The 26,371-nt window shown below is 36.7% G+C and overlaps 1 protein-coding gene across 2 annotated transcripts in view; it reads left to right on the top strand.

Moving 5' to 3' along the window:
• The window catches only part of Vps45 (vacuolar protein sorting 45), a 189,296-nt gene that overhangs the window by 31,237 nt on the left and 131,688 nt on the right, over positions 1-26,371 (top strand). Inside the window, exons 2-3 of one of the 2 annotated variants that reach the window (XM_067137958.2) lie at positions 17,843-18,041; positions 22,131-22,220. In XM_067137958.2, coding sequence (XP_066994059.1) covers positions 17,843-18,041; positions 22,131-22,220 — 289 coding nt within the window. Of the gene's footprint in view, positions 1-17,842; positions 18,042-22,130; positions 22,281-26,371 lie in introns of both variants that reach the window. The other variant, XM_067137957.2, reaches the window with a different exon arrangement.

Raw genomic sequence — 26,371 nt, 5'->3', positions numbered from 1 at the left:
GACTAACTAGTGATTTCATCCTGTCTAGTAATTAGAAAATCATCTTTTACTTATTCTTCTCCAATGCAGGTAGCATTATGCGCCATCACTATGGACTTTTTTTTTGCTATTTGCTTTATGCTGCACCGACACACGTAGGTTTTATGGCGACGATGGGATAGGAAAGGCCTAGGAATGGGAAGGAAGCGGCCGTGGCCTTCATAAAGGTACAGCCCCAGCATTACTATGGACATCGGGAAGCAATTAAGTTAAGCAATTAATTTGTAACAGCATTTATAAATATATTCAAGAGATAACAAACAGGGGAAGTACACCACTAATATGGAAACATTTACATCAGATGGATATAGGTCGCAGCCTGACCAAGCAGGCACCCAATATACCACTTGATGATCTGAATTCTCATTCTACGAAAGCAGGATACACTAATAATAATGACTATGATAATAATACTTATACTAATAATGATAACGACAATAATAATCCAGATGATGACCAAACTGCTGCTGCTGATGATCTTAACACCATAAATACTCATTTTAAAGCATTGTAATAAATACTCATTCCCGAGTAAATCAAGTAAAATTTACATTCAAAAAATTTATTGTGAATGATGTGAAGCATGTAATTTACTCCCTCTAGTCAGATGCTCCGGATAATGATGACATACTGTACCTAATGCTGTGTGCTGAAGGCACTGGCTAGACAGTGGTGAGACTAAAGTCTATTCGTTGATTTTAAAAAATAGGTTTCTAAAATATAATTGGCAGGACAGAGATCAAAGTACATAATTGTTAATGAGAATGTAATGAAATAAGATTGGGCAAATTTAATGAAAAAAACATAAATAAATTTCCACTAAAAGCTGTACAAAATACATAAAACCCTACCACATAATTATTGGAGTGATGGGTCCACTGCCCATATTAATTACATCATCGTCTTTGTTTTGTGGATACATGAGATAGCTTCTTGTTCTTAAAAATATTATGATACTTTTAGTCTGAACAGATGGATATTTACACATAATGAAATGTCTATTTAATATGGGAAAAACTAAATAGGTTCGCACATTCACTAACATTTAAAACACAAAACACAATAACATTTGTCCAGACCACTCTAAACACCCTCAAAAAAATCACTGACTCTAGATATGGATGCGGTTCCATATTTCATTTGAACGAGCACAGAAGCTCACTCCCATTTGTAAGCTTATGAACTCATTCCCAGATATATTAAATACAAAACAACAATAAAATGACAATCGTCACTAAGAAAAATCCAAAGAAAATGCACACAAATAAATATCTCTGCACCTGAAACAAAATTACATACAGGAAATACACTCATCGTGAAGGTTAGCGTATCATAAATCTCGTGGTTGAGGGCGATCCCAGGTCATTGCCTTGGAGCTAGCAAAAACTGAGACAAGGTCATTGTCGGCTGCTCCCCTTTTACAAGTCATTAATCTCATTTTTTGGTCCGTATTGACAACAGTGATTACATTCAATTTACAAAGTATACATTTATTATTCACCTATTCAATACCTACAGAACCATATTTTGTGGTTACATAATTATAAAAGATTGAAAAGTTGTGAACATGTTTCGCCCTTCTTATTGGGCATCATAAGCACATTAGCTAATCTTAAAACAAACAATTTTATTAAGAATGATTACACTATTCTTTATGAAAAATTGAGATGAGGTATGTTGTGATATTTAAAAAAAATTTCTTTGAAACAGTAGTTAAGAAATTTGACATGGAAAGTATAAGCACATGTTAAAATTATTGTAGTATATTTTACAATATTGTCTAAAAAATTATTTATAATAAGAAGTTTTTAAAATCGGCATGTGTCTGGAACTGAAATGGATCCTCTTCTTAGTGAAAATCAGTAATATTTGCCACGGTCGCTGCTAAGTAGATCAGAGGATGAATTTTGTTTTAAATTATGCGTTCCAACTGTTAAAATTAAGTTAAAAAGAAGCAAATGGTGTATCTTCGTTGAGTTGAGTTGATATAAGATATACTCTGGTGTAATCGTTGAAATGGTGTATAAGTTGGAAAATCAACATAACTTTCAAACACAGATAGATCTCTGTCAAAGGCTTTGGAAAGATCTATGGCTATGCAATCTAACTGGCCTCCTGAATCCAACTGATCTGATATGTCCTGCTGAAATCCCACCAGTTGTGCCTCACAAGAAAATTTCTTTCTAAATCCATACTGGTTCCTCGTGAACCAATTTTTATCATCACATATCCCTCTGATGTACTTTGCTATTAAACTCTCCAGTATTTTACAAACTATACTGGTCAGGCTGATTGGTCTGTAGTTCTCTGGTTTCCTTTTATCACCCTTTCCTTTATAAATTGGTATTATTATAGATTCCTTCCATTCCTTTGGTATTACACTATCATTTATGACATAGTCAAAGAGAAATTTTAAATAAGGCACTATGTACCACCCCATTGTCTTTAATACCTTCCCAGTAATTTGATCACTTTCTGCTGCTTTTCCTTGCTGAAGCAGGTGGCTTTCTCTGAAAATATCTTCATTTGTGAATGAGAAGCTTCTTGTTTCCCTATGTGTCTCTCCCTCTCTATCTTCTGTTATCAATCAATCAATCAATCAATCAATCAATCAATCAATCAATCAATCAATCAATCCATACTGATCTGCATTTAGGGCAGTCGCCCAGGTGGCAGATTCCCTATCTGTTGTTTTGCTAGCCTTTTTCTAAATGATTTCAAAGAAATTGGAAATTTATTGAACGTCTCCCTTGGTAAGTTATTCCAATCCCTAACTCCCCTTCCTATAAATGAATATTTGCCCCAATTTGTCCTCTTGAATTCCAATTTTATCTTCATATTGTGATCTTTCCTACTTTTATAAACGCCACTCAAACTTATTCGTCTACTAATGTTATTCCACGCCATCTCGCCGCTGACAGCTCGGAACATACCACTTATGTAAAAGTTTCAAACAAATTTATTTAAAAACCACCATTCCAATACTTAAAATAAATTTTGAAACTTTTACATTCTATACTCCAATACGGCTATCATAATGAGACTCATAACGTGTAACATACCACTTAAGAAGTATAAATAACCACCTAATCGATACTTTATTAATGCCTCAGGCAAATTGAATAAAATTAAAACTTACAGGACATGTTTCGACCACTTAGTGGTCCTCTTCAGCTGTATAAATAAAGAACTGGAAAGAAAAACATTATGACAATAAGCACAAATAAAAGTTCTTTGGAGACTCCTTTGATAAAAATGGAGGTCATCAGAATAGGTCATCTTGCCTTTCGTTCTTGTTTGGAAAAGATGTTTATTCTGCGCTGTCTAGAGGGTCTGACTTTGAGCGCGACCTGGTGAAGTAACGATGTGATACAGTTTGACAGTTCATAGAAAGCTCTGGAGAGAAGGGAAGTAGAGTTTTATTGTCATCTAAAATAACATGTGAGGGAGGAGGGAGATTGGACTGTGCTTCTGCGATGTCGTGTTTGATTATATCTCTTGTTCGTCTAGTCTGTTTCATGTCTACCCATTCTAAGTGTTTGCTAATATTCTCATATAAGATGTTTTTATGCTCGTTGTTTTCGTTGAGATTCTCTTCACCGTTTTCCAATTTATCAAGAACGATGTGGATGTTTTCTAGGTTGTTCATAAGATTACCTTTATTAATCATACAGATAATTTGAAGGTCCTGTTTTATATTGGTGAATTTGTGGTTGGACTCCTTCATATGGGATCCCATGGCAGAGAATCTTTTGTATCTTTCAGCATTGACGTGTTCTTGATATCTAATTGAGAAGTTCCTTCCAGATTGTCCCACGTAAGTTTTTTTTTACATTGAGCACAAGTCAGCTTATAAATACCCGATTCCTGGAATTCGTCATCTTTAAGTTTATTAGCTTTATTATGACTAAAGAATCTATGTTTAGCGTTGTTGTTTGTAGAGAAGGCTACCTTGGTATTGTGTTTCTTGAATAAGTTGGTGATTTCGTAAATCTTCGGGTTATTAAAGGTGAATTTTACATATCCTTTTTCTTTTGAATGCTGTTTAAGTTTAATTTGTTGTTGGTATTTGCATTTAGTGATGATTTTATTGATGAATTTCAAACTGAAACCATTATGTAGAGCCTGTTGACGAATGAAAGAAAGTTCCTTTTTTCTGTCTGTTTCTGTTAACGGAATTTCAAAGGCTCTGTTGACGAAACTATAATAAGCGGATTTCTTTTGCGAGATGGGATGTAAAGAATCACTTTTGATTGTAGTCGGGGTAAAAGTGGGTTTCCTGTATATTTTAAATTGGAAATGGTTGTCTTTACGAATTGTTTGGATATCCAGAAAATTGAGTATGCCTTTCTCTTCTTCTTCAGCTGTAAATTTTATGTTTGGGTCTAAATTATTCAAAGTATTAAGGATACTGTGACTATCATTTATTTCCTTGTTAATTATGGCATAGGTATCATCAACATATCGAAGCCAGAGATCGAGTCCTTTAATCTGACCTACTATCTGAGTGTGTTCCAAAAAGTTGAGGTAAATGTTAGCTAAAATTCCAGAATCCCATTGGAAGTCCATCTTGCTGATATATTTTATTATTAAAAGAGAAGAAATTGTGGTTCAAAACGAATTCCAAGATAGTAATGAAGTTTTCTATTTCAGGTATACTGATACGTTTGTGAATAATAAATTCGTCTTTATAATCTCAATGGTGTTCTTAATAGGAATGTTCGTGTACATGACCTTGATGTCGAAGGAACTTGTTACATGAGATGAAGTTAACTTGAAATCTTTAATAGCAATGCAGAACTCTTTGGAGTTTTTTATCGAAGATTTGGTATAAAATACGTAGTTATGAGTTAAGAACCTATGAATAAATTGGGATATTTTGTATGTGGGGCTTCTCTGAAAATTAATTATAGGTCTCATAGGTGCATCCTTTTTATGTAATTTAGGCATAGCTCTTGCTTTAGGAAGTCCTGGATTCATATTAATGAGTTTTTGAATATCTTGGTCGTTAAAAAGGAAGGAGCTTTGCTTCAGTATCCCTTTCAAATTCTTTTGAATTTTTAGGGTGGGGTCTTTCTCAATTACCTTAAATTTGTTAGTGAAAAAAGTTTCTGTTTTATTGATGTATTTGGTTTCATTTAATATTACTACTGTTCCACCTTTATCAGCTTTCATTATCACTACATCACTTTGTCTAATTTTATGCTGAAGATCCTTCTCGATTTTAGTGTTTGTGGAATTGGTTAGTAACCCTCTAATTATGGAGGGAATTTTTTTCTTTGCTTCGTACCGTACGTCATTCTGAATGTCGACTGGAAGGGTTTGTATGGCTGTCTCTGTTTCTGCTAAAGTTTGTATTAATACTTGTCTGTTATCGAAACTGTGCCAATTGTGATTAGGCCCTTTGCTTAACAATTGTAATTCTTGTTCTGTAAACGTCGTGTTCGACAAGTTCATGACGGGGGGTGGGAATTCTTCACAATTAAAAGAAGATTTAGGTTGATGCTTATTTAGATTTGTTGGGGGATTGTTTTTTAGGTTTTCTAACTTCTTATTCAAAGTTGTACGTTTCTTCTTTATTTTTGTACAGAATCCCATTCTAGCGGAACTAAGTTACTAGAAGCAGAAAGGTGTGCAAAAGAAATCAGTTTATTATAGTTTCGTCAACAGAGCCTTTGAAATTCCGCTAACAGAAACAGACAGAAAAAAGGAACTTTCTTTCATTCGTCAACAGGCTCTACATAATGGTTTCAGTTTGAAATTCATCAATAAAATCATCACTAAATGCAAATACCAACAACAAATTAAACTTAAACAGCATTCAAAAGAAAAAGGATATGTAAAATTCACCTTTAATAACCCGAAGATTTACGAAATCACCAACTTATTCAAGAAACACAATACCAAGGTAGCCTTCTCTACAAACAACAACACTAAACATAGATTCTTTAGTCATAATAAAGCTAATAAACTTAAAGATGACGAATTCCAGGAATCGGGTATTTATAAGCTGACTTGTGCTCAATGTAAAAAAACTTACGTGGGACAATCTGGAAGGAACTTCTCAATTAGATATCAAGAACACGTCAATGCTGAAAGATACAAAAGATTCTCTGCCATGGGATCCCATATGAAGGAGTCCAACCACAAATTCACCAATATAAAACAGGACCTTCAAATTATCTGTATGATTAATAAAGGTAATCTTATGAACAACCTAGAAAACATCCACATCGTTCTTGATAAATTGGAAAACGGTGAAGAGAATCTCAACGAAAACAACGAGCATAAAAACATCTTATATGAGAATATTAGCAAATACTTAGAATGGGTAGACATGAAACAGACTAGATGAACAAGAGATATAATCAAACACGACATCGCAGAAGCACAGCCCAATCTCCCTCCTCCCTCACATGTTATTTTAGATGACGATAAAACTCTACTTCCCTTCTCTCCAGAGCTTTCCATGAACTGTCAAACTGTATCACATCGTTACTTCACCAGGTCGTGCTCAAAGTCAGACCCTCTAGACAGCGCAGAATAAACATCTTTTCCAAACAAGAACGAGAGGCAAGATGACCTATTCTGGTGACCTCCATTTTTATCAAAGGAGTCTCCAAAGAACTTTTATTTGTGCTTATTGTCATAATGTTTTTCTTTCCAGTTCTTTATTTATACAGCTGAAGAGGACCACTAAGTGGTCGAAACATGTCCTGTAAGTTTTAATTTTATTCAATTTGCCTGAGGCATTAATAAAATATCGATTAGGTGGTTATTTATACTTCTTGATTAAACATCGATACGGTCATGAAATGGACAACTTGTAATACATACCACTTAGTTGAGCAGCTCTTCTTCTTTCTCTCAATTCCTCCCAACCCAAACTTTGCAACATTTTTGTAACGCTACTCTTTTGTCGGAAATCACCCAGAACAAATCGAGCTGCTTTTCTTTGGATTTTTTCCAGTTCTTGAATCAGGTAATCCTGGTGAGGGTCCCATACACTGGAACCATACTCTAGTTGGGGTCTTACCAGAGACTTATATGCCCTCTCCTTTACATCCTTACTACAACCCCTAAACACCCTCATAACCATGTGCAGAGATCTGTACCCTTTATTTACAATCCCATTTATGTGATTACCCCAATGAAGATCTTTCCTTATATTAACACCTAGATACTTACAATGATCCCCAGAAGGAACTTTCACCCCATCAATGCAGTAATTAAAACTGAGAGGACTTTTCGTATTTGTGAAACTCGCAACCTGACTTTTAGCCCCGTTTATCAACATACCATTGCCTGCTGTCCATCTCACAACATTATTGAGGTCATTTTGCAGTTGTCCACAATCTTGTAACTTATTTATTACTCTATAGAGAATAACATCATCCGCAAAAAGCCTTACCTCCAATTCCACTCCTTTACTCATATCATTCATATTTATAAGAAAACATAAAGGTCCGATAATACTGCCTTGAGGAATTCCCCTCTTAATTATTACAGGGTCAGGTTATGGTTTCCAACACCTGACAATCTTCTACTGAATCTCTGAATTCCCTACTAAATAGATTTGCTTTCTCAGTATCTGTTGAATAGTGTTCACCCCCTTCTCCCACCATTGTAGGAATTTGGATTCGTTTTCCTTTTTTGATTCCTAATATATGAATACAGCTTTTTCCGTTTTCCTTTATGGTCATTACCCTCTTGAAGTATGCCATTCATATAATTCTCTTTTACTTTTTCACTCTAGTTCCCTCATTAGCTGTTTTCTTGTTTCTCTATTTTCCCTACCCTCTTTGATTTTCCTGTGTACTATTCTACATTTTCTTTTTAATTTTCTTATTTCCCTTGTATAATAAACAGGGTTTGAGGTCATTTTACCCTTCTTAACAGGTATAAATCTCTACTCTCCTTCCCAAATGATTCCTTTAAATGTAGCCCAAAGTGTATCCACATTACTCCCTTCACTTATCCAACAACTGAATTGTGATTTAAGGTAAGTCCCAAATTCATAGTTTTTCTGTATAATTTCTTGTCGTGTATGACCCTCTTATTAAGCATTTTTGGTACGAATCCTACATCCATTATTACAGCCTTATGGTCACCTATTCCTTCAATTACCTCTGTTTTATCAACAATTTCCCATGGTTTAACCATCTAGCAAGTTATTGAGACGAGTTGGTTCTTGTACTACTTGTGTAAATCCTCCCTCCCAAATTATTTGCCAGTTTCTGTTCATGGGCTTCACTTGCAGCTCCATTCCATTCAACTTCAGGCAAGTTTAGATCTCCCCCAATTATTACCACATCATTATTATTGTTTTTATGAGTATAATCTATTATTTTCTCAAATATTTCCATGTCTCTTCCCCTATTCCAGGCCTATATGTTCCTATAATTCCCACCTCCTTCATATTATCACAAACTAATTTTATCCCTAATATTTCATCCCTTTCATCAGTAAACCATTCATGTGAACAATAAGTTTCCTTCACCAGAATAAACACACACACCCCCGTCCCCCCGTCCCATTTTATCTCCTCGGTCTCTATGATAGACTGTATACCCTTCTGGAAATACTTCTCTATTATCCACCCCTTCTCTCAACCACGATTCCACTCCTATCACCACATCAGTCTCATAAGATTCTATCAATGTACCGAATTTTAATTGTTTATTTACTATACTCTGACAGTTTACTAAGAGCAATCTCAGACCCCCTTCCTCCCTAAAACTTGACTGTTGCAATTGGCTAACATTTGACTCATGAGTTGAGAACTTCATATATGGGATTAAAGAGAATAGAAGCGAGGACAAACTGGCATTACTATCCTCTGTGTTGGAAGTGCTCACGGCAGGAGTGAAAGTAAATTGCATGGAATCCAATGTGGATGATGTGCAGAGAATAGGAAGGACCTAAGTGAATAGGCCGATTAAAGTACAATTGTTATCTAGAATGAAAGCTTATTGATAAATACTACATAACTAAAGTTATATAGCATTAAATTTCTGATCATTTATGTCTTATAAATTTTTACCATACCAGTTATGATAACAGAGATATTTGTGAATTTCTATTTTTGTTGCTAAGTCCATATGAACGCTCTGAGTAATTTAGCAGACACCTAGCAGCACAAATTGCACTATATTACTACATTTCACCTATTGTCTTTCTGATATCCAAATACAAGGTTAGTTTAGGAGATAATTCCAGTTTATCTATCCCATATCAAGTTGGTAGGCCCGAGTTTCTTCCTGCTGATATACAGATCATGCTCTGATTTGCTGGTTCAATTCTAGTGTTAAGATTTCAAATATTTCTCTCATTTTCTGCACCTCACATGCTATCTTCGTCTTTGGAGTGGAAATTTCCGTAACTGATGTGGTAGTTGCTCAGCGACATGTGTTGCTTGAAGAGGATGACTCCCTATTACTACATACTGGCAGGCTAAAATGCAATACTTCTGCTGAATGATATTCCATTATTTCTCTAAATTACTGGCAGTGAATCAGTAGGTTTTAGCTTGTTAGCTTGAAGTGTTCCTGTAGATGTCAGATCGAACGGTGTTCATCGGCTAAGTTAAGATTTGTGAACTAATTATTTGTAGTCACATTCCTGTTTGACCCATGGATAGGCTTTATCAGTTCCTTGACAAGGTGCTCAGCTTGTGGCATACCGAAACAATTAATTTTTCCAACATACAAGATAGCGTTGAACATATAATTTGTTGTTACATCACATGCCATTACCACTTTCAAGCTATGTTTATTGGGTTGGTTAAGTAGAAACATTTTAAAGGGCATTTACCAGGAAATAAAATCAGTTGTTCATCCACAGTTACAAAAGATCCTGGTTTGTGATGCCATTGGCAGTTTGCAACAAAAGCATCCATTATTTCTCTGATTGGTGCCAACTTGTCAATTTTCTTCCTCTCATCTCGACTATTTAAATTGTCAAATCTGGGACAACTCAGGATAAATTCAAACTTGTCTGAACTCATAATGGACCTACACTTAACACCTCAAAGAGAACAACTCTCTCACTGCTAGATGATTTTTCTTCATGGTGGCTGTTAGTGGTAACAAACCTGTGAATGACTTAATTTTCTCTCTCGTTAAGTTAGATGAAGTTGTAGAGGTAACCTTGTGGTTAGGAGCCACTGAATCAATTTTCTTATTAGCTTGAAATTGACTTACTTCTCTTTTATGTATGGCGCAACTCTCCAGACTATATGTCATGATGGTCATAGGATAATTCTTAAATAGGGTCCTTTTTGATCTCTGAGGAACTCCCTTGTCCCATGTGTTGCTTTTATTGGAAGAACGAGCCTCGTAGAGTCAGATTATTATATATTGGTTGTTCTTTTTGACTGCATTGATAACATCCCATGTTGCTATGTTAAATAGGAGTAAGGGGTCACCCTGGAGGACTCCATTCCATTGTGCTAGCTCATCTGAGGTGGTTTTTATTAAAATCATTCAGAACTGCTACATTATTGATTTACTATTATAGTAAGCTGAGGTGGCCAGGTAAAGGTACCTGTCGAAGAGAAGATGGAAATCTATACTATTCTGGCCGTCCTGAAACTGATAAAAGTCACAGAAATGGTGTAGCAATATTTGTAAAATCAGAATTCGTTAAATATGTCACCAATTTCGTCCCAATATCAGACAGACTAATGCTTTTACAACTACATGGACAACCCTTCAAGATCAATATAATACAGGTATATGCTCCACCAACAGATAAAAAGTATGACACTGAGGTGGAAAGATTCTATGAAAGCTTGCAAAACATTCTGGAATCAACAAAAAATGATAGCGTAACCATAATAATGGGAGATTTCAATGCTAAGATCGGCAAGGGCTGATGAGGAAAATTGGTAGGAAATTGGGGGCTCTGAGAATCCAATGATCGCGGGGTAGGTTATATGAATTTTGTCAGAAAATGAAATGGTTATTACAAACACATGGTATGAACTTCCTGATCATCGATTATACATTTGGGTTTCACCTGGTGACAGTGAACATCATGTTCCTATAAGGAACCAAATTGATTACATAGTCATAAATAAGAGGTTTAGAAACTTAATTAAAAGAGTTATTACATACACAGGAGCAGATATAGGTTGTGATCATAATCCATTAGTTGCTGATGTACAATTGAAATTGAAAGTTTTACAGAAAACAAAACATTCCAACCGAATTGACCAAAGAAAATTGGTGAACAGTGAAATAAAACAAGAAGTTGCAAAAGTAATTAATGAAGAGCTAAGACAAGTATCATTGAATAGTCAACAGGTGGAAAACCAGTGGGAGGAAGTAAAAGAAGCTATACAGAAAGTAAACAAGAAATACCTACAGTTGATAAAAGGACAAAAAAAGAAGAAGTGGATGACGGATGATATCTTGGACTTAATGGAAGAACGCGGAAAAGCTAAGAACAATATGGATCGGACAAGTTGGCCGTGCAGTTAGGAGCGCACAGTTGTGAGCTTACATCCGGGAGATAGTGGGTTTGAATCCCATTGTTCGTGGTTTCCCATTTTCACACCAGGAAAATGCTGGGGCTGTACCTTAATTAGGTCACATCCACTTCCAACTCCTAGCCCTTTCCCATCCCATCATCTCCATGAGACCTATCTTTGTCGGTGCGGCGTCAAGTGACTAACAAAAAAACCAATAAGGTTCAATACCTTCAGATACATGGTCAAATTATAAGAGAAATTAGGAAAGCAAAACAAAATTGGATGATTGAAAAATGCAGAAACATTCAAAATTTGGAAGAAAAACACGATACCTTCAGTATGCACAAAATTATAAAAGAAGTAACTGGAACTTTCAGAAGAAAGATGCCTCTTGTTCCAAAAGATAAGTCAAGGGAACCTATTATAAATCATCCTGACAAAATTAATATATGGGAAGAATATATAGAAGAACTCTTCTATGATAATCAGCCAACATTAAATGAAAATTGTGAATGCTCAAATGGACCAAGCATTTTGAAATCAGAAGTAATTCATGCAATAAGCCAATTAAAAGATAGGAAAGCTTTAGGCCCAGATGAAATTCCAGCTGAAGTTATGAAACTTATCAATGAAGAGCAAGAGCTAGACCTTTTTAATAACATTTAAAACTCTGGAAAATTATGTCAAGATTGGCTAACCTCTACTTTCATTCCCCTTCCAAAGAAAACAAACTCAAAAAAATGTGGTGAATACAGTCTCATTAGCCTAATGAGCCATTTGTTAAAATCTTTCTTGAAAGATATCCATGCTTGAATTGGAATATGGAAAAAATGAGAGGAAAACCTGGATGATACCCAGTTTGGATTTCAGAATGGATATGGAACTCGTGAGCCTATTTTCAGTTTCAGTTTAACGACTCTTCTTCAAGAATGTTGGGATCAACAAAAGAATGTCTTCACCTGTTTCGTAGATTATGAAAAGGCTTTTGATAGAGTAAAGTGTACCAAACTCATCAGACTACTGCAGCAAACTGGAATTGATGATAAAGATATAAGAACTATTGAAAACCTGTATTGGCATCAGAAGGCTGTAGTGAAAGTTGATGATACAACGGACTACATAGAAATCCGATGGGGAGTTCGTCAAGGCTTTGTTTTGTCTCCATTATTGTTCAACATCTATTCAGATGACTAAGAAGTAATTTGCGATATGCAGATGACACGGTAATTCTTGCTAATAGTGTTGAAAGTTTGCAACTATTCCTGGACAAAATTAATATAGTTGGGGAAGAGATGGGTCTCAACATCAACATAAAAACAAAAACAAACTAATTGTTTTCAGCAGAAGATGAAATAATGCTACTCTGAAACTTAAAGACCAACAAATTCAAGAAGTAAATAAATAACTTGTTTGTTGGATAACGGATGATTTGAACCCAGATCTAGAAATTAAGAGCCGAATAGAAATTGCAAGATCAACATTCAGGAAGATAAAGACATTGTTGTGTGATGATGCATTAAATTTAAAATTTGGGCAGGCGTATGGTCAAATGTTATATTTGGTCTACTCCCCTTTATGGGGTTGAAGCTTGGATGTTAAGAGAGGCCACCATCAAAAGACTGGAAGCCTTAGAACTTTGGCTTCATAGAAGAATGCTTAGTCTCGTGGATTGATCATGCCACTAATGAACAAGTATTACAGAGAGCAAAATGCAAAAAAGAACTGGTAATCACCATGAAATGCAGAAAAATTGCATACCTTGGGCATGTTTAGCATGGTGAAAAATACGCAGTTTTACATCTAATTTTGAAAGGCGCCAAGGAGTAGGCAGAAGGAGAACATGCCTTAAGAATATTAAAGACTGGACAGGCATAAAAAGCACTGAAGAACTGTACCGTGTTGCTGAAGACAGAAAAGCACTCTCCACATTGATCGCCAATGTCCGGAAGACTGGGCAGGGCACATGTAAGAAGAAGAAGAAGAAGAAGAAGAAGAAGAAGAAGAAGAAGAAGAAGTAAGCTACTTACGAGACCAGGATTGTCATTAATATTTCTTCTTGATAGCAATGGAACAATGTGCTGTGTACATCTTCGTTCATGTAAGTAGAAATGGTCTTGATGTAGAGATTACTTCATTCAACATTTTGAAGAATTGCCAAATTGCCATGAGTATTGTTATTTAAGTGTATAAGTTAAAGTAGGTTAGGGGTGCAGATGATGTTGAAGTTGACAAGTTTCATAAAGAACTGAGTGACGTGGTCAGAGTCAACAGCAAAAATAGGAGAGTGCTAATGGGCGATTTCAATGCAGAAGTTTGGAATAGAACTGAAGGATACGCAAAGGTGATATGTAAATGAGGGGAAGATATGGAAGTTAATAGGAATGGTAAGCATTTACTGGACTTCTCTGCTAGTATGGGATTAGCAATTAAGAATACACATTCTTCAAGCATAAGGCTATTCACTGCTACACATGGGAGGGTAGGGGTACCAGATACATAATAGACTTTGCCTCATATCTCATATCTCAACCAGCTTATTATTCCTTTAATGTTATTGATTTTACTATTTTCAAGAAAATCCATAATCAGTAACATTAAAGGAATAATAAGCTGGTTGAGATACGTAGATGATACGTTTATAATAATTGACCATAGCATTACTAATGGACAGGAGGTATTAGAACAATGAAATAATATGGATTCACAGATTCAGTTTTCTTTCGAAAGTGAAAATAATAAAGCATTAAATTTTCTTGACATTACAATTATTAATGACTCTAATAAACTTAGGTTTAAAATATTCAGGAAACCCACTCAAACAGCAAACGTAATTAGACAAAGTTCTGTACACCCAGCAGCACATAAGAGGCCCTCCTTTTACAGTATGATTCACAGAGCTTATAATATACCAATGTCAGAAGAAGATCGTAAAAATGAGTTGGATACTATTTATTTTATAGCAAAAAGAAACGGGTTCAACAGGCAATTTGTGGACAAAATTATTAACAAAATCGAAAAGAAATCATTTTCCACATTAGCCAAGGATACCAAAAAGAAAGACGATAGTTACAGTATAGTCACAGTAAAATATACAAAACCATGAATGTTTTCAAGAAACTTAATATGAAAGTTTCCTTTAAAACAACCAATAACAACGCCCATCTTTTCTTTAATCAGCACACTATCAATAACGGCAATAGCAAATTTCAGAAATCAGGTGTTTACAAATTAAAGTGCCAGCAGTGTTCCGCCAGTTATATTGGACAGACAGGCCGCAATTTTAACATAAGGTATAATGAACATGTTAATGTGTCAAAGTACCGCAGATTCTCAGCATTCGGTTTACATATGGACGATACCAATCATACATTCACAGGCATACTACAAGATCTTCAAATTCTCCATTTATGTAAGAAAGGAAATCTATTGAATATTTTGGAAAACATTTTTATAAATATTGATAAAAAATGCAACCCAATTTATAATCTGAATGAGATATCGGAGGATATCAATATACTTTTTGAGGAGTTAATCAATAAATTCTTTTCACGAAGGCATGTGAGTAATAATCTACCTCATGCCTCTCGCCTTACATCAAACTCCCCTCAACCTCCCCTCACAGTCAGTCCTCATCGACCTTCGAGGACGTCACTCAGTTAACTTTAGCACTTGAGGTGGAGTGGTCGACGTAAGACGGGCAAGGAGGTGAGTGACTGGATGGGCACTTAGTTCGTATTTTAATTAAACTGGTTCCTCATTTCTTTCATATTTTTCTTTTTCTTTTTAGGCCCCTATTGTCCTCACATAATCAAGTTCAACTTGCATCATCAGTATAACTCCACCTCTTAATCAAGAAAGCTATTTTAATGTGGCGTTATCACCACACTGTTTTATGTACAATATGCATATAATTTTATTCGCACAGCCACTCACGTTGTTTTATAATTGAAAATTTGTTGTTTTGAACAACAATTTAATTTGTGATTTTAATTGGACTTCATGCTTCATATCATGTTCACGTCGCACCATTTTAACATGGAAAATTGACAAGACGCCATCACGCCGCGTCACAGGATACAAAGACTTTTTATTCACTTATTTCAACGTGTCCTCGCCTTATTTTTAATGTTTTGTATTTGTGACTGAAGATGTCCCATAAGAGGACGAAACATATTTCACGAGTATAATTTAATGTAGTCTTTTTAATAAAGACAATTAAAGTATTGTAAAGGTGGAATTATAAATTCAAATTTTCACAAGTTGATACTTTGACAATACGGGCTCTAATATGAAGTTTATAATGTGCAACATTTATGTTTGTTTCATAGATCTAGAAAAGGCATATGACCGAGTAACGAGGGAAAAGATGCTTGCCATACTGGGGGACTAAGGGATTAATAGCAGATTATTAAAAGCAACCAAAGGCATTTATGTAGACAATTGGGCTGCCGTGAGAATTTATGATAGAATGAGCTCTTGGTTCAAGTACTTACAGGGGCAGACAAGGCTGTAATCTCTCACCTTTTCTGTTCATAGTTTAAAAGGATAATCTACCAAAAGACATAAACTGGCAGAGAGGGGGGATTCAGTTAGCTGGAAATGTATTAAGCAGTTTGAGCTTGGCCAACGACTTGGTCTTAATAACAGATTGTGCTGAAAGCCTGCAGTCTAATATCTTGGAACACCGAGCTCGATAGCTGCAGTCGCTTAAGTGCGGCCAGTATCCAGTATTCGGGAGATAGTAGGTTCGAACCCCACTGTCGGCAGCCCTGAAAATGTTTTTCCGTGGTTTCCCATTTTCACACCAGGCAAATGCTGGGGCTGTACCTTAATTAAGGCCACGGCCGCTTCCTTCCCACTCCTAGCCCTTTCCTGTCCCATCGTCGCCGTAAGACCTATCTGTGTCGGTGCGACGTAAAACAACTAGCAAAAAGAAAATCTTGGAACATGTGAATAGGTGCAGTGAGTATGATATTTAATTAGCATTTCCAAGACTGAAGTGATGTTAGTAGGTAAGAAACCTAAGAGAACAGAATGTCAGGATGGGAATACAAAGCTGGAACAGGTAGGTAATTTCAAGTATGTAGGATGTGTACTGTCCCGGGATGGTAGTATTTTAAGTGATACTGAATCAAGGTGCAGCAAAGCTAATGCAGGAGTTTGCAGTTGCAGTCAATAGTATTGTATAAGAAGGAAGTCAACTCCTGGACAAAACTCTCTGTACATCGGTTTGTTGACAGACCAACTTTGCTTTATAGGAGTTGAAGCTGGGTGGACTCAGATATCTTATTCATAAGTTAGAAGTAGCAGATTTGAAGGTAGCAAGAATGATTGGTGATATAAACAGGTGGGAGTAATGGCAGGAAGGTACTTGGAATGAGGAGGCATATGCTAAGTTAGGAATGAACTCAGTTGCTGAAGTTCTAAGCATAATATGACTTTGTTTTCTAGGGTCATGTGAGGCAGATGGAGGAGGATAGGAGAATATGGACTTGGTCATATAGGGTAAGAGAAGTAGAGGGAGACCAAAACAATGATGGTTAGATTCATTTTCTAATGATTTAAGAGGTATAGAGCTAAACAAGGCCACAGACTAATTACAAATTGAGGGTTGTGGCAGCATTTAGTTTATTCACAGAGGCTTGTAGACTGGATGTTGGAAGGCATAACAGTCTTAATGAAGTATGTATGTATGTATGTATGTATGTATGTATGTAGCTCATGAAAATAGGCCTTGTACCTTACCTAATCACGTTTTCCCCTTTAAAACTATACCAAACTTCATTTGTAAAAATTGAATTACTGAGTATTTCAGTAGACATCATAAAGCCATTAAAAAAGAATAACCAAGCAAATTGGCTATGCAGTTTGGGTCACATAGCTTTGAGCTTGCATTTGGGAGATGGTGGATTCAAACCCCCCCCCTGGCAGCAGCCCTGAAGATGGTGTTCATTTTTTGTGGTTTCCCATTGTCACCCCAAACAAAGGTTGGGGTTGTACCTCAATTAAGGGCACGGTGACTTCCTTCCCAATCCTAGCTCTTTCTTATCTCATTGTCACCATGAGACCTGTCTGTATGGTACTATAAAAAAGAGAAACCAAGAGTAATTATTATATTGTAAGTACCTGGAATATTGAGTTTATTATTTTGTACAAACTCCAATCTACCAAGTAAATCTCATGAAATGTAGATGCAATTTTTATGCTTTCATAGGAAGAATTGTTATGAAGTGTGAAAGTGGAATTAGTGTTGTTATATTGGGTAAGTTGTGTCAGTTGGCAATAAAATGTTGGTAACTACATGTTATCTTCCTCCTTTTTTATTTTCAGACTAGCATTGTCAGCATGGTATTTGCTCAGTCTGAAATACTGAGAAAAGAAGTGTATTTATTTGAGAGAATTGATTCTGGGAGCCCATATGAACCAATGAGACATCTCAAATGCATTGCATTTCTTCGGCCTACAAAAGAGAATGTTATTCTTCTTGAAAGAGAACTTAAAAATCCACAATATGGTGCCTATTATATATGTAAGTAACCATTCTGGCTATTTGTATATAAATGATTTATCAGTTACTAAAGAATTAGCATTTACTTTGAATGTAGTCCTGATTATTGCAACTTATAAGTGGCATCACACATTTGGTCTCCTTCCAATGGATTGACATTCGAAGGGGAGTACATTCATTTAGTAGAAATATCCACCTGAATATACAAGTCCCTTTACTACTCAATGCATGAGTTGCAACATGTCCATTTATAAGGCAGTCTAGCCTAAGCAAGCATCGGGTGCGGACGTGCTGGGTCGAGTGTGCTGGTAGAGAGAGAGAGTGGAGTGCTAGCGGTGAGTGCAAGAGGAAAGCCGAGAGTGATGAGGAAGATGATTCGTGTGGAACAATATTGGGTAGTTATTGGAAGATGGCAGCGGGAAGGAAGAAAGAAACAGCCAAAAGAGAAGGAGGTAGAGTGGAAATGGGAATGAAGGTTGAGATGATGTTGGTGGCAGCAGTGATTATGGTACTGCTGTTTATAGGGGGCGTGGAAGTAAACGTCGGTCCGATTTCCAGTGGCAGCATGAGCTGGGAAGATGTGGAAGTCATACGTAGGGTGGTAAAGGAGGTTGTTTGCCTGTTTGAACAGATTAAAAATATGATACAGGAACAAGTGAAGGAGTTTGAAAATATGAAGAACTGGATCCAGGGAAAAACAGACGAAACAATGACCAAAGTGGGAAACAGCGAGAGAGAAATTCTGTTATTCAGAGAGAAAATAAGAAATATGGAAGAGGAGGTGTTGAAGTTGAAGATACAAATAGAAGACAGTAGTCAGGAAAGCAGGAAGAAATGCTTATTTATATATGGAGTGTCAGAAGGAAAGGGAGAGGACAAAGTGGGGACAATTTACAAAACTATGCAAGTTTACCATAATTATTATTAACCTTGGAACTGTAATATAAAACAAAAGCTAAAAGTTTTCCACCTATTCAATACTATTTATTGTAACCTAAAAAAAAAAAAAAAAAAAAAAAAAAAAGTTACATATTGTACGCACACTTTTTAGTGATAGATGGACACCCTAGTGCTGAATCGGTCGACATAGGTTATCTTCGAGATTCGCGTTGGCAACCTTTGAAACACAAACTAAGAATCACTTATGATCGCTGTGCGACATCTGGCGTACACTTTACATACTCGTACTTTTGTTGTTTACACAGCAAAGCCAAACTATAGAATTCATGCTAGGAACAAGTTTCGCATCGAGAAATGTTGAATAATATTATATATATTGTGTGTGTGACAGTTGTTGGCGTAAGATAATAAAGGTTTAGAAAATTCATATCGATCGATCATATTATCAATTCAACTCAGATATCATTTCCATTCAGTTGGCAGTATTACCGGAACCGGCAGTGCTCCCTCCTTCCTCCTCAGCTCGGAACAATCTTCAAGTGCTAGTATTTTAAGTGTTTCACCTGGTCTTTCGTGAAGTGCATTCTTCAAATTAGAAGAAAACTTTGAGAACTTACACAAGACATGTGATCGTGATTGGTGTTTAACATTTCAACTTTCTACTTGTCTTGCACCAAATATCAACAACATATGCTTGCTTCATAAATTTTATCTATCTAAAATTCATGTCTTGCCTTAACTTTCAATGAAAATGAAATGTCGTATGGCTTTTAGTGCCGCGATATCCCAGGACGGGTTCGGCTCGCCATGTGCAGGTCTTTCTATTTGACGTCCATAGGCGACCTGTGCGTCGTGATGAGGATGAAATGATGAAGACAACACATACACCCAGCCCCCGTGCCATTTGAATTAACCAATTAAGGTTAAAATCCACGACCCGGCCGGGAATCGAACCCAGGACCCTCTGAACCGAAGGCCAGTACGCTGACCGTTCAGCCAACGAGTCGGACACTTTCAGTGATTTTGACTGATGATAGTCTCTAGAAAGATCCACTATCCTTTGGAAAGTCGGTTTACATGTAATGCCTTCCTATATATTGTGTGTCTTATTTTTGATTTGTGTTATATTAACTGTAGTCACATTCTTATTTCTACCCCTTATCTTTATTCATTATCTCTCCCTTTCTAAATATAGAGTAATTCCTAAAAATTGTGGTAGTATTTGAAAGTCTGTTTCTTGTGTAAAATGGTCATATTTGCAGTGTGCACTTCTGCCACTTCTTTACTGGGCCCTCTCTTTTGCAGTTCTGAAAATTTGCATTCGTAATAATTGCTTTCCAGAATGTCTTGATCTGTTGTGATCTTTATCCTGTACCCCTAGTATTTCTATGCAGTTATGTATAATGTATTTCGTTTTCAGCTGTAACTGTATGGATGTTTAAATTGTCAATTATCTTGCATGGTCATATTATATTACCTTTTTATTTGCCCAGTGTGTGTGTATTCTAGTTTGCATTTTTTTTCTTATTATCAAAAGTGGCTTTCTTCATTTTGTAGCATCTTTCCTTACTCTACCTCCTTGTTTACTACATATTGCTTCCGTGGGAGACTGTTCCCCATGTGACTCACACAGCTGGCCTTGATTAACTGTACGATTTCTTGACTTGTATTCTGTGCCATCTTACTACATGGTGTCTACAATTATAAAACTGATATCTTTGATCCACAGATATTTCCTCTGAAGGTCTCGTGTTTTAAGTAACTCTGCTGTCTTAAATTAGATTACCCATTGTTCGGTAACAACTGATATACCCAAAATATCTTATCCCATTCTGTGACACTAGGTACTGAAGTTAGTTTCAAGCTGTATCCTTGTGCTATTTCATCCCATGCATCCAAGTGCTCCTGAAATTCTTTCTCCCTGTTTCCCCACACCATCAAAGTGTCTGCAAACACCATTGCTTTAATATTTTCTTCCCCAATTTCCTCTTTCATTTTCATAATTATATTATCCATTGCTGCAGTGAAAAGTAATGGTGAGAGCACACTTCCTTGTTTCAAACCATTCTTCTGTTCTAGCCAATCTGTTCTCTCTCCTCCTACTTTTACACAAGTTATACTCCCTTGATTAATCCCCTTTACCCTCCATATAGTCAATTTCTCGACTCCTTTGTTTTCCAGCATCTTCCATATCTTCCTTCTGCATACACTATCGTATGGCTTTTCAGTACTCAATATTCATCAATATATGTTTCCCAATACTGTTCTTGTAGCTGTCTTATAGCAAAGATAAGATCTGCTATGGACCTTCCTACTCTGAAACCATAGTTCTTTTCTCAGCCCTTCTACTTTAGCCTGAATATGTCTTTCCAGAATCTCTTCAAAAATCTTTGCACAGTGACAAATTCGAATGACTCCCTCATAGTTTTTATTCTCCCTTCTACTTCCTTTCTTAAAGATAGGTAAAATTATTCCCTTCTTCCAGTCTTTTTGTGTTTTGTTCTCCTTCCATATAACTTTTAGCACCAGATATAGACATTGTTTCCCCACCTTTCTGACTGCTCTCACTATTTCTACACTCACTTCATCCAAACCTTGTACCTTTGTTCCTTTCATCCCCTCAGTGCTACTTCCATTTCTTCCCATGTTAAGTCCATTTCCATTTATAGTTCATCATCACCCTCCTCAATCACTTCATCCTCTGAGATTTCCATTTGGATTTAGCAATTCTTCAAAGTATTCCCTCCACATCATTTTGAGTTCTTCCTTCTTCTATCTCTCCTTGCTATATTTATTTACCATTTTGACATTCTCCATTATATATTTTCTCTTAGTTTTAACCATTCCATATACTGTAATACCTTTTTTACTACCTTCACTATCTTCTTCAGTCATCTTAACCCACTCTTCCATCCACCTCTTCTCTTCTCTTCTCTTCTCTTCTCTTCTCTTCTCTTCTCTTCTCTTCTCTTCTCTTCTCTTCTCTTCTCTTCTCACCTTTTTTTTTTCTTTCTAGACTGGTACTCTTCTCTTGCTTAGACCTTCCTTTTTTGAAACCATGTCCTAAAACCTGTTTTCTTTGTAATCCATTGTTACTAATTTTGAGGAAATACTCTCAGTAACTGTAATAAGGTTGTCATGTAATACTAAGATATATTTAATTTATATAAGATGTATTATATGGAGATAGTAACTAATTATTGTGATTAGATTTCAGCAATATAATTGCAAAGGCTGATATAAAGACATTAGCTGAAGCAGATGATCAGGAAGTGGTACGAGAGGTGCAGGAATTTTATGGTGATTATTTGGCTGTAAGCCCTCATCTCTTTTCATTAAACATCCCGTCTTGTTCACAGGGTAAGCATCTTAACTTAACTGGTGTTGATAAATAAATTGTTTATAAATATGCCTTTCAAAAAGGGATGGTCTTACAAACTGAGTTAATAATGATCCTGGCTATTGCATAACCACAACTTAATGTTGGTCTATTTTATTTTTATTTTTTAAGACTTGTGAATAGGAGGATCTGCTGTTTGTATGAACAATGTTAGACTTTGTGAATGTTTATGGTATTGTTCATTTGTTTCGTGAAATATATAGCAGCAAGTTGCAGCAAGAAACAGCATTCTAAAAAAGACTGGCATACAATAAGTTGTAACTTCTTGGCAAAATTGAAACACGAAATGGATAAACGGTAACTAGAATAAAATATAAATGATGTAATTGGGTGCCACCTGCAAAAGATTTACAGGAATAATTGATTCTGTAGAGCATGAATGAACTCCTTCTCCCAAGGCGACGGTCATCTGTCTGACGAGACTCCGAACTTGCTTCATTACCTTACCTGCTACTATTTAACTCTGAAAATAAATTTGGGCTGCATGTCAGTTTTTTCCATACTCAACCAGTAAACGATTCACCATAAGTTTCACCACGTGAATTTACTTACGACAGAAAATAAAACAAAACAAACACCAACAATAATCATGTGATAAGACCAACTTGTTTTGCTGCTTACAAAAATAAACATCCACAAACAACATCTACTATTTACAAACATACATAGTTCCGAATGCCACACTTCACATAAGACGACTGCTCATTCTTTACCTTATTCACATGAACAAAATAACACCATCTCCATGGGAATCAGTTTACCATGTGTTATAACTGTACAAAACCAATCCCAGTCACCTCACTATACTCTGTTAATTAATTCATATACCTTCACAATGTAAAATGGCCACTGTGGAATCACATAACAACCATGTCATATTAGTCAAAGAATGAACAAGGAATAAACACTTGGCCTGCAGTTTCATCTAGCCATAATCGGTTCTGTGCACAAGAACTTATTACCTCCAGATTACATACATAAACCACCTCACACACTGTGCATTATCTCAGAGAGGACTAAACCAGAGGATGACTGACAAATGAACACTACGTAGCATCTTCCATAGAATACACCCTGGGAATGATTTGTCATAACCTCGTAATACACTCATAATGACTACCTAACGGCTTCATAGTCTGCTCCATACTTCTTCAACACTACTCACTCCATAATGGATAATGACCTCGTCACGTGCACACACGTGTGTATATACAGGGTGAAGCGTAATTCGCGCACTCGGGCATCGCAGCGCGACTCCTCACATGCCAGCAATAAAAAAATGTCTCTTACAAAATTTCGTCTTGCGAGTATATCCGGCAGAAAAACGACGTTGAAGAATAGCAATCTGGCAACACTGTAACCACATGTAGGGTAACTACCTCTGTCAACAGAACTTAGTCGTACTGTACAGTTGGTGCAGTGGATAGAGTTTTGGGTTAGCATGCAGGAGGTCGAGTGGTCGATCCTGGGTTGAGGCGTATGTTTTTTTTTAATTTCGTAAATGTAGTCCAGGTGGTATGGTATCTGGCATCTTAATCGTCAACAGCGATTGCAGCGGGTCCTCTAGAAAACCATTTGCACTTACATACTACGATCCTAGAAATGTGGTTTTTTTTTTTTTTTTTGCTAGGGGCTTTACGTCGCTCCGACACAGATAGGTCTTATGGCGACTATGGGATAGGAAAGGCCTAGGAGTTGGAAGGAAGCAGCCGTGGCCTTAATTAAGGTACAGCCCCAGCATTTGCCTGGTGTGAAAATGGGAAACCACGGAAAACCATCTTCAGGGCTGCCGATAGTGGGATTCGAACCTACTATCTCCCGGATGCAAGCTCACAGCCGCGCGCCTCAACGCGCACGGCCAACTCGCCCGGTGATCCTAGAAATGGACGAACAATCATTTTCATTGGTCAGCTTTGAAAGGCGCCCTTTCCACGTCGTGGGCGTGAATTTATTCGCACCACTTCATCTACTAGATGTGAAGCCTGTTTGTTTCAGCTGTCTATTTCTTATTATTCAGACCAGGTATTTGTTGTTTCAGCGTTACAAAATGTTGTAAATGTAGGATACATGTGACCTAAGAAACGGTGTCTTACTGTATTACAGTAGGTAATGTCAGATGGAAATTAGCAAATAAAAAATGCGCCTCAACTCAGCATCGAACCATCGACCTCCTGCATGCCAACCAAAAACTCTACCCACTGCACCACCAGTATAGCACGACGAGAATGTGCTGACAGCGGTAGTTACCCTACATATGGTTACAGTGTTGCCAGATTGCTACTCTTCAATGTCCGTTTTCTACCGGATATACTCGCAAGACGAAATTTTGTAAGAGACATTTTTTTATTGCTGCCATGTGAAGAGTCGCGCTGCGACGCCCGAGTGCGCGAATAATGCTTCACCCTGTATATATATAGCCTTGCTCCACAGGGCGTAGCGCCTGCCAGAAGTCCTCTGGTAGCAATGCTGTAACTGAAACTTCAAGTGTGTCTCAGTCAATGCAACCTCATTCAAAATCGGAGCTTTCAGATTGGTTACAGAGCGACCGATATGAAAGCGATCTCTAGCGTTCATCCATAGTGATGAATAATCATCTTCAGTCTATACTTCCTGGCTGTACCCCGGGTTTCCAAGCAACTTGTTGCAACACTTTCAACTGACTTCAGCCGTCTTTACTGATATAGTCACTGTTTCCTTATGTTGCACAATCTTCACTGCTAGGCCATGTGTACAGACTCTTTCCCAAACTAAAAGTTATACAAGTATATACATGTTCAGTATTCCCTAACTACAAATCTTGCTTATGATACTATATTCTTACATCTTAATTTAACAAACTCACATGATAGTTTGAATGGAGAATCCCACCTTCCAATACTTGTTTGCTTTTTACTGGTAGTCCTAGTTATTATGTAACATAATCCAGCTAAAAATCTAATTACATTATTTAACAAGTACATGTTTCATTCCTAATGTGGAACATCTTCAGCTAAAAAAGATACAAAAATTGGCATAAAGAAAATAAAAAACACTGATGATGATGATAAGTTAAAAATAATGTTCCTTCATGTTGGGTTAAAACCTCAACAAGCCATACTTTTCTGGAAGCAACAGGGAAAGGCTTGTGTGTGTCTACACCAGAGTGTGTCTGCCAAGTCTGGAACAGATTTTTACGCAAAGAAAGTTGATGTCATTCTTAACAAACTGTTCTACTTAATAATTTGTTGCAGGGCTGGGTAGCACAGGCAATAGAGCTCTGGCCTTCTGAGTTCCATTTGATGGGTTTGATCCCAGCTTGGTTTGTGGTACTATTTGAAGGTGGTCAGATATGTCAGCCTCATGTTGGTAGATTTATGTTTAAAAACTCCTGTACCGGGCGAGTTGGCCGTGCGCATAGAGGCGCGCGGCTGTGAGCTTGCATCCGGGAGATAGGTTCGAATCCCACTATCGGAAGCCCTGAAAATGGTTTTCCGTGGTTTCCCATTTTCACACCAGGCAAATGCTGGGGCTGTACCTTAATTAAGGCCACGGCCGCTTCCTTCCAACTCCTAGGCCTTTCCTATCCCATCGTCGACATAAGACCTATCTGTGTCGGTGCGACGTAAAGCCCCTAACAAAAAAAAAACAACTCCTGTGGGATTACAAGTCAATGTTGAGGTTTTAGTCCAACGTGAAGAAACATTTTATCTTATCATAATCATCATCATTATTTTTTATTTTGTTTATGCCAATTTTTGTATCTTTTTTAGCTGAAGATGTTCTGCATTAGGAATGAAACATGTACTTTTTAAATAATGTAATTAGATTTTGAGCTGGATTATGTTACATAATTACATAGACTAGCAGTAAAATGCAAACAAGTATTGAAAGGTGGGATTCTCCATTCAACCTAACCTTAGTTGAGTTGATGCCAATACAGGACAAAAAATGAGATTTATAAGTTGGAACTCACTTGATATTCACTACTTTATATTACAAATTATATCACAAACATTTCCTGAATTTAGGAGATCGTTATTTGCAAACATTTCCTAACCTAAAATCGGGGATC

This window comes from Anabrus simplex, chromosome 1, assembly GCF_040414725.1.
Source record: "Anabrus simplex isolate iqAnaSimp1 chromosome 1, ASM4041472v1, whole genome shotgun sequence".
Lineage (NCBI taxonomy): Eukaryota > Metazoa > Arthropoda > Insecta > Orthoptera > Tettigoniidae > Anabrus > Anabrus simplex.
Note: the sequence above shows the minus strand (reverse complement) of the source record. Positions and strands in the feature narration are given on the sequence as shown.